The sequence below is a fragment of the Phoenix dactylifera genome, chromosome 11, assembly GCF_051530095.1.
Source record: "Phoenix dactylifera cultivar Ajwa chromosome 11, Ajwa_hap1_PhDact_Kaust_v1.1, whole genome shotgun sequence".
NCBI lineage: Eukaryota > Viridiplantae > Streptophyta > Magnoliopsida > Arecales > Arecaceae > Phoenix > Phoenix dactylifera.
The window spans coordinates 29,165,072-29,173,952 of NC_143200.1; the positions used below are offsets into that span (position 1 = coordinate 29,165,072).

General features: G+C 40.9%; 1 protein-coding gene across 1 annotated transcript; it reads right to left on the minus strand.

Moving 5' to 3' along the window:
• Positions 1-641: 641 nt before the first annotated feature.
• Positions 642-7,477, minus strand: LOC120111270 (adagio-like protein 1). Its single transcript, XM_039127800.3, has 2 exons — positions 6,810-7,477; positions 642-2,713 (listed from the first exon to the last, which is right to left on the minus strand). The coding sequence occupies exons 1-2, from the start codon at positions 7,064-7,066 to the stop codon at positions 1,108-1,110; spliced, it is 1,863 nt and encodes a 620-aa protein (XP_038983728.1). The 5' UTR covers positions 7,067-7,477; the 3' UTR covers positions 642-1,107.
• Between the last annotated feature and the right edge of the window lie 1,404 nt (positions 7,478-8,881).

The window sequence follows — 8,881 nt, forward strand, 5'->3', positions numbered from 1 at the left end:
CAAGCAACAGAATGTTTACTCATTACATAACTTTTCTTCTCACGAGCCCCCCAGGTCCTTTGGTGGGGCTGACCAAAGAAATGGCACTTATCACATACATCACAGACATTACCAAGACAACAAGTTTCATCACCAAATCCATGGTTCTCCAGTATACAAATTTAGCTATAAAAGCTTCTGTCCGTTTCCCAAAATTTCAGTTCTACCAAATTTCTATAGCTGCCCCCTATTTGACAGAACTAATATGCAAACAGTATATAGAAACAACAACCAGCATCACATCTACTCCAAATTTTCCAATGGACATACAAGACAATTTTTTTGAAAAATAAAAAGCATCAATAGCAAAATATCTTAAGGGTGTGCCTAGTAAAATTACTCTATTATAAGTTCGAAATACGGAAATAACCTCTCCACACTTGAAAGTAACGCTGACCCTCATCACCCAACAACGACAAAAGCCTCATGCACTGGGCCACCGCCGAATATTTTAAAGGCTAATGAGTACATTGCCCAACAACTATATACAGGAATATAAGAATGATGAGAACACACCCTTTTTTTTGATAGGAGGAACTGCATAACTCTGTTGCTGTACATAATCAAGCAAGAGCAGAACAAAGAAGCAAGGACAAAGAAAGGGACAAAAAAGGACTCAGCCAAAGCATTGAAGTGCAAGATAATGTGAGAGATGCAGAGATACACTCACTTATACACAGGCAATTCCGTCATTTTCTATGGAGAGACATATCAGGCGTTGAAAGAAAGCTACAAAACAAGATGCAAACTGTGCTAGTACTTTCTCAATGTTACTTATATGGTAGCAATAGCAAACACATATCCCATCACGTGACAAATATCTCTACTGATGATTGAGAAAGATGGGCTTATAACATCCAAGTGTTCAAACCATAAAGAGCCTAAACCTAACCACTACTCCGGACTTCTCTCTGTCTCAAGCAAACGTTATCCTCCACAAGCAGACTGGATCTGACAATTCTTCACTCCATGGGTGGTAGTGTTTAGTCAGCTCGATTTCTTATTGGAATCAAAAGAGAGCATATGATTTTCTGGCAAGCCTTCGAGATAACTGAAATGGTCCCACCATCATATGACAGAGCTCGCTAGAGACAGCTCATGAAGCTCACTTAACATCCACTCTTCTCCAGTTTGGCCACCAAGTACAACTGCTCTACTTCCTCCAACAACGCATGTACTGTGTCCCCAAGCAAATCGTGGCGATCGACCAGGTACATTCAGTATCCTCCAGGTTGGTTTCTCTTCAGTTGGATCCAAGAGATAAAGCTGGGAAGCTGAATGAAGACCAGCCACTGACCCACCAAATATCAGGACCCTACCACCAGGTAGGCTCACAGCAACATGATCAAGGCGGGGTGGAGGACCAATTCCATCGGGATTTCCAGCACCCGGCATTCCACTCCCAGTAATGCACCTCCAACAGGGTTCTTCTTCACTTAGATCCATAGTGAACACATCACTAGACCGCAGCCGAAGAGGGCCGCTCTTAGCCAGACCACCAAACATCAGTATTTTCCTCCCATCATAGACAGAAAGTGAGTGGCCCAACCTAGAAGGTGGAGTCCAAGATGCCGGTATTTCTCTCCATATGGGTTTTTCCATTGTGACATCCAATAGGTATGTATCACTGAGTAGTACACCAGAATCAGCACAACCTCCTGAAACCACCAACTTCGTGCCATCAAGTGTGCATGAGCTGTGCCATGACCTTGGCAGCGGAGGAGCCAGTCCAGAGATCTCGCGCCATGCAGGGTGTTGTGCATCCAAATCCAAAATGAAGACATCATTGAGCAAGCCCTGCCTTCCACAGCCACCAAACACAACCAACCAAGATCCATTTAAGCAAGATAGTGTATGGCCCCACCTGCCTGGTGGTGCTGAGCTCACATTAACATGCCTCCACTCTGGTTTACTGGCATTCAGATCTAACACAAAGGTATCATTCATCGGTTGCATGTTAACACCTTCACCACCGAAAAGAACAACCCTATTCCCAACAGCACAAGCACTGAAATTGCAACGGGATGGCTCCACAGCACCACCAACTGTCAATTTCCTCCATGCAGCAGCTTCAAGGGTGGTTAGCTCTCTTGCAAGTCTTCCCCATCCTAGCCTCTTTGCTCCAGGTACAGTTTCTAGTGCACGAGTAGTTTCGGTGCCCCAAGCATTCTGACAAACCATTTTCCAGAGATCCTCATTCTTTGTTAACTCATAAAGCCTCTTGCACACAGAACCAACAGATGCAATATCTCTTGGAGACAGCCTTGAAAGGATTTTTTGAGACAATACCTCATCACTCAGTTGCAACATGCTACAAAATTCACGACATACGTGTCCATTCCCTGTAGAGATAGGTCGGCAAGAGTTGTCTACAGTGAAGCGGGTGGAAGGTCTGACACATTCCTTTGTCATGGAACCAGGCAATGGTCCCAGGTCAACATTTGTGTCGGTGAAGAACTGAATGCCCATAACATGAGTTATGATCCCATCATCCCCGTAAATTGGGATTAGCTGCAGTCTGTTCATCAATGGAGAACCATCTTTCCTAAAATTCAACAGGTCGCCCTGGAATTCTATGCCTTTCTCGAGGCATCTTTGTATTTCAGCAACTATTGTAGCATCTACTAATGGATGCCTCCTTTGTGCAAATGGTCCTCTGCATTGCAAGAAGCGGCTGAAACGAGACAATGCGATAGATGAATATAATTCTCAAGGTTCCTGAGAAAAAGCTGATTGAAGATATGCCTTCCCTACCAAATAAAGTGGTCTGGGAGGAATAATATCTTCTCAACAAATAATAGCTAGACAAAGCTGAATGATTCATATTGACTGGGTTATGGAATATAGATATGATCCATATAACCAATTCAACCATGATATGAGTTATTTGCTGGTTCACAGTTACAAAAGAAGAGCCAGAACTTGTTCTTCTTCTTCTTGTTTTTTGATGTGTGTGCAAGCATGCATGCATGCTGTGTGTGTTAAAGTAGTTCCCAACATAAAATTACTGCTGATAAGACAGTTCAAACAAGAAATATTTTGAAATTTGGGGCCCAGGTTCTAATCAGAATCATAAAATTTAATTTGTATTCACTATGCCAAGATATTCCGAACATATTAACATATAGATCCTGAAAAAAAATTAATTAAATTATGAGAACCTGAGTGCATCAGAACAAAAAGGAAATACGAAAAAGAACATGCAAAAGAATCAGCTAGAAAGCAATAAAAAAAAAATGCAAGGTGATGATGGCAAATTTTCCCTAATTTCATGAGATATTTTAAGCATTTGCTCCCTTTTCCCCTTCTATTCTTGGACTCAAAAACTGCCAAAATGGAACGCTGCGACTGGTAGCATACTGCTCCAAAGTGAAACCGGCACCAGTGCAGGTGCTAGGACACCGAAATCCTGCGTACCAGTACGTACCGACTTTACCGGTCAGTACCGCTGCATATTGACGTACCATAGCAACTATTGGTGCGCACGTACAGGTAAGTATTGTCTATATTAATATTTTATTAGTATCGCACCATTTCGATAGAAAAATGCCACAGAGGGAGGTACTAGTATTTAAAATCTTGCTTTATTAATGGAATTTGTATTTGATAATTGATTGCCATCTTACTTGTAGCTTCAGAAATGTATATCAAATTCATGTAGTTCACATTACAGAACAGATTATCCAGATAACCAAATTATGCTGCAGTTGTAACTAGGAAAGCCTATAATTCCAACCGCTGGACCATGAAGAATGAAACAATAAATGAAGGAAGATAACTAATATAACTCTGAACAAGGGTATAACATCCAGATAGAATTACAAAATGAAGAAATCATTTGCTGCAGCATTTAAAATGAACCAAAATGCTCAGCTGGTAATACTATACTCCCCTGAATAGAACAAATTAATTTCTTAGAGTTAGGAAACCTGAAAGGTCTAGCAATAAATCAACATCACAGAAGAAACATATGATATTAATTGAAAAAAAATCAATTTGCTAATGGTGTTTTGAAGAATTAGTAGCTCCATGCACACTGGTATGGCAGTTTTTTTTCAAATCCAAACCATCTAAAGATCTGCCGTCAAAGATGAAGACAATCCCATTTCTAACCCTCATTTCTAACCCATATCCCATAGGATTGACACGGTCAACGTGAGATTATGTTCTAATTTCTCACAGAGGATGAACTCCAACATTCCCTCCTTTCCCAAAAAGACACCAAAAGAGAAGGGAAAAGGAAATGAAAGAGAAGGGAAAAAAATGAAAAGAGAAATGAGAAAATGATAATTCATATAAAATAAGCTCCATATTAGATAGCATAAAATGATGTTGATGTCAAATAAAATTCCAATGTAAACCTAAGTATCACATGTTGCTAACATATGAAAAACATAGCAACAGTTTGCCAATGTTTCTCCTCTTATTTTAGGGAATTGAACAATCCACCATTCCACCTGTTTAGCACGGTGTTATAAAACCTAGGCAGGTGGACCAGGTCGCCAAATTTGTTTCAAGGCATTGTTGATTGTAACAAAATGAAGCACTTACATAACCTTGCAAATATAATTCAAATAGAAACCAAACCTCGCTAAACTATCCAGCTAAACATACTTCTGTAACCCCATCACACCAGATGTGCAGAAACTAATTGTATAACTTCCAAAAAAATTCTGCTTCTTAAAGCTCAAAGACACATGTGCAAAGCTACAGGAGATAAGAGGCAAAACAAGGGGAAATGGATAGGCAGGAAGCCCCATAATGAAACAGGCTGAGGACAATCTTAGACTTCAAAATGCAAAACATAAAAGAATTTGCTAAAAATTGCACCAAATATATTCTCGAATTGTAACTTGCATCTATCTACCTACTAATCATAATATCTAAGTTGATTGCAAACACCATCCAACTGACTGGAACTACTCCAAATCCATGCATATTAAACCAGGAGCTCTTGCAAACCCTGTCTAATGGCTTAATCAGGAGTTGTTGATTATGGGAACTCATTGAAAGGATCCAAATAAAACAGCTGATTCTAGTATTCTTTGAGTGTTTTTTTTAGTATTATAAGTAATATTATTGTTGAAGTTAACATACTTGCATCATTAAGGAGATGTTATTAAATCCAGGATTTAGGTCCTAGTTGATACCAGTTTATACTAGGTGTGCTGGTTTGGACCAATAACCAACCAAGTCCCGGGACCAGTCTATACCCCGAAACCTCATAACCAACTGCTCCCGGCACTTCCCCTCTTTGTAGCGACCAATAACAAGCAGCATGAGAACTGAGACCAGCTGGTTCACCAAAGACTAATTGGGATGCGATCATAGGACACTTGGCTGGCTTTGTTTTCTGTGTTGTATCTAAAGATGGAGAGGTGGAAAAGGAAGGAAGATGGAGATGAAAAGAGGAAGAAACCTTAGATCTGGCATGGCACCATAAGCTTAGTTCTGCAACGGCACCATAAGCTTGATCATGGGCTCAAAAAACTCATGTAACCATAAACAAAAAGTGGTAAAATTAAACTAAACAATATAAAGAAGCACACCTAAACAAATGGGAAAAACAATTAGGTCCATGAATGCTACCAGGATGCCATGGCATGGCAAGTCTTTGTATGCGAGCACTTGGTACTATATCAACCTGGTCTCCAATCAATACAAGGATTGGGGACGGGATCTTAAAACCTTGGTTCAGCTTGATATTAGTAAAGATTGAAGTGAAAAAAATATAATATTTCAACCAACCTTGAGCATCAAATTATCAAACATGAAAAAAACCACCACCAACATCGCAACTAAAGTCTTTTTTGTCATAAAATTGACAAACATCATGGAGAATTTACATAATCTTAAGCTTTCTCTTGATCAAATAGTATAGCAATATTGCTTTTTGCCTTTATTGTGACTTAGAGGTCATGGGTTCAAAACATGAAAACAACCTCTTTGCATGCAAGAGTATGGTTGCATACATCTAACCATCCCCAGGCCTTGCAATGGCGGGAATTTTATACACTAAGCCATTTTTTTTCCTTCTTTCTTCAGCCATTTCAACCTTGTTAATACCCCCTTTTTTCGTCATCCTTGTTCCACATAGATTTGGCCCCTTTTTCATTTTTCTCTTTGCTTGTCCTCTTCATCCTACATAGTGGAAGCTATGATCCCTCTAGTTATTCCTCTTTCTTTCTTTTCTCGATTCCCTCATTCCTAATTCCTTTCTCCAATCCTTCCCCCCTCTAATCTTCTGATCCCTCTAATTATTCCTCTTTCTTTCTCTTATCTTGAAAATAGATGCAAACTTCAGTTCTTCACTTTTAGCTGACAGAGAATTCATGACAAACTGACAATACGGATTTCACACACTGCTATGATATTATGATGGATATAGTGCGTTTTGATAGTTTAAATTGTTATCTTGGATAATAGGAATATTCTCACTTCGATTTAATTAGGTTCATGAAAGCTAGGATTGCTTCGTTCCCTGATTCAACAACCACTTCATCGTTGATATGTTCTGTCTAAAATAGCTCTAATATCTACCATCATTATGGGTATGAGCGTGTGTGTTTTTGAAAGGAAGATAATGTTTGATTGAAAGATTTACTAGAATCTCAAAAACGAAAGCTCAGAACCCAAAGTAGCCAACTCCAGCACCTTCCCATGTCCAATTTAAACAGTAAAGATCGATGGAACCGAAGCTAGCCAAACGAAAAAGAACCCAAAAAGCCAAAGACAAGATTTTGGCAGCAGAAACGGGGCAGGGCACTCACCAGTTCCTCCCGAGCACCTCCTCGGCGCGGTAGCCCGTGGCATCCTCGAAACCTCTGTTGACGTAGATGATGGGGTGGTCGGGCTCGAGAGCGTCGGTGACCACCAGCCCGCACGAGGCCGCTGACTGGAGCATGCCACCCATGGCGAAGGAGAAGGCCCCGCCGCCGTCGCTCAGCATGAAGCCTCCCACTTCCTCCTCCTCCTCCTCCACCTCCTCGCCGCCGCTCGGCCCATCCGAGTCGCTATCCCACTCCATCGCAACCACAAAACCCTAGATCCAGACGACAAACGACAAAGTCCTTCAACCCATCCTTGTAGCTGAAGGCAAAGCCAAGAACGCAGGCGGGAGCAGAGCAGAAGAATCCGAGGGGAAGAAGGGAGTCGGGGAGACGGCGATAGAAGGAGAGGGTTTCGTCCTTCTCGCTCTCGCTCGCTCGCTCGCTTTCTTTGAGGTTCTGGACGGAGTTTCGATTTCGAAGTGGGGAAGGGGAGGGGTTAGGTCGAGGGGGAGGGGTGGGGAAACGAACGGATGGAGGAGAGTGGTCAGGAACAAACCGACCTAAAACCGGCAGACAGGGGTGATCTGGGCGGTCGCAAGTAACGAGTGGCCAAGGAATACGTGCACAATATTTAATTACCGTGTTTGCTTTACGAACATAACAGAATGAAGGAAATGGACGAGCCAGAACTTGATTTTGTAATCTTAGGCTGCCTTTGGCACGTGACTTCTTTTTTTATTTTTTTTTAAGATTTCTAACAAAAAAAATATCTTTAGTCGACTTTTCTCTTCTTTTTTTCTTGCCAACAGGAATCAAATGAAGAAAATATATAAATATCTGCCCGCATGGCTTCTCCACGATGCTCCTCCAAATTCCTCAAATTTTCCGCCTAATTCAACCTCACTGAGAGCACCAGCCACTCAGGGAACAGCTGGTTGTCGAAATTGGCCATCAACGAGAGGTTGTTAGCATCCGTGATGGACCGATAGTCTCCACTATGATCCAATGGTTGGGCCTCAACGTACCGCACAAAGATAAAGACTATATAGGAGGGAAGAGCACCTCCCGAAGCTCTAATCGATGCGAATAAAAAAAGGGGCGACATCGAACATCTTTAAGGCATAGAGAACGAAGCCTCGGGCATCATTGTAAAGGTGGGCGAGGAAGGCAAGGTGGACCCAGACATAGAGGTACAAGTTGGAATGTTGACAGTAGCCTAGGTAGGATCTAAAAGGGCACAATTCCGCACAAACTTTGAGCATTTGCTCGACCGGCCAAGATTGGCAAGTTTGGCCTTCTGCTTAGATGTGGCCATGGCCTCCTCGAGGGCATTGATGCCTCGGTCGAGGGTTTGCAAGGATGGATTTTGGAGACACGACCGAGGAGGAGGAGCGACCTTCAGTGGCAAAGGAGGGGGAGGCGCTTGACACTGCCAATGGTAGGCACGGTAGGAAAATTCCTTTTTTTTAAAAAAAAAATAAATTTTTTTCACTTTCATTTTTTCAGAAATAGAGTAATTTAAAAAATGGAAAATATTGGTTTAAATTCTGTATTTCTATTTTTTCTTAAAAAAAGAAAAAATTATACCAAACGGGACCTTAGCTGCTGTTTGCCGTTTTTTTTCTTCAAAAATTTCAATTTGGCATGTTATTTCTACTCACAAAACATTCAACTACAAATTTCTGTCGCATGTAATATACTTGGAAAGTTGTTATCAAAAACTCTTTTTTATTTATCTTCTCCTGGTAAATAGATTATCTTTTGAAAGATTGGGAGATAAAAGAGGGACGAATTTGAGAGTGACATAGCCACTTTTTTTCAGATTTCAAGATTGGGCCTAAAAGAGATCACTAGATACTAGAACTGGGGCTCTAAGAAAAGACTACATTGAAAGGGAAAGGGATAATGTTTGTTTTTCATGTAATTGTTGTATAGAAATATATTTTTTTTAATGCGATCTCTATATAAGATAAGTATGAAACATACAATCAATGGCCAATGAACATTTGAGAAGTGTTATTATATGTAGCAAGAGATAAGAGATGATAAAAAGATGCGAATGATAACAGATT

Bases quoted from the DNA above. Each gene is read 5' to 3' on its own strand.
- LOC120111270 (XM_039127800.3), bottom strand. From the start codon at position 7,066: ATGGAGTGGGATAGCGACTCGGATGGGCCGAGCGGCGGCGAGGAGGTG. The intron at 2,714-6,809 runs GTGAGTGCCCTG...GTCTCGTTTCAG, and splicing joins GAGGTGCTCGGGAGGAACTG to CCGCTTCTTGCAATGCAGAG.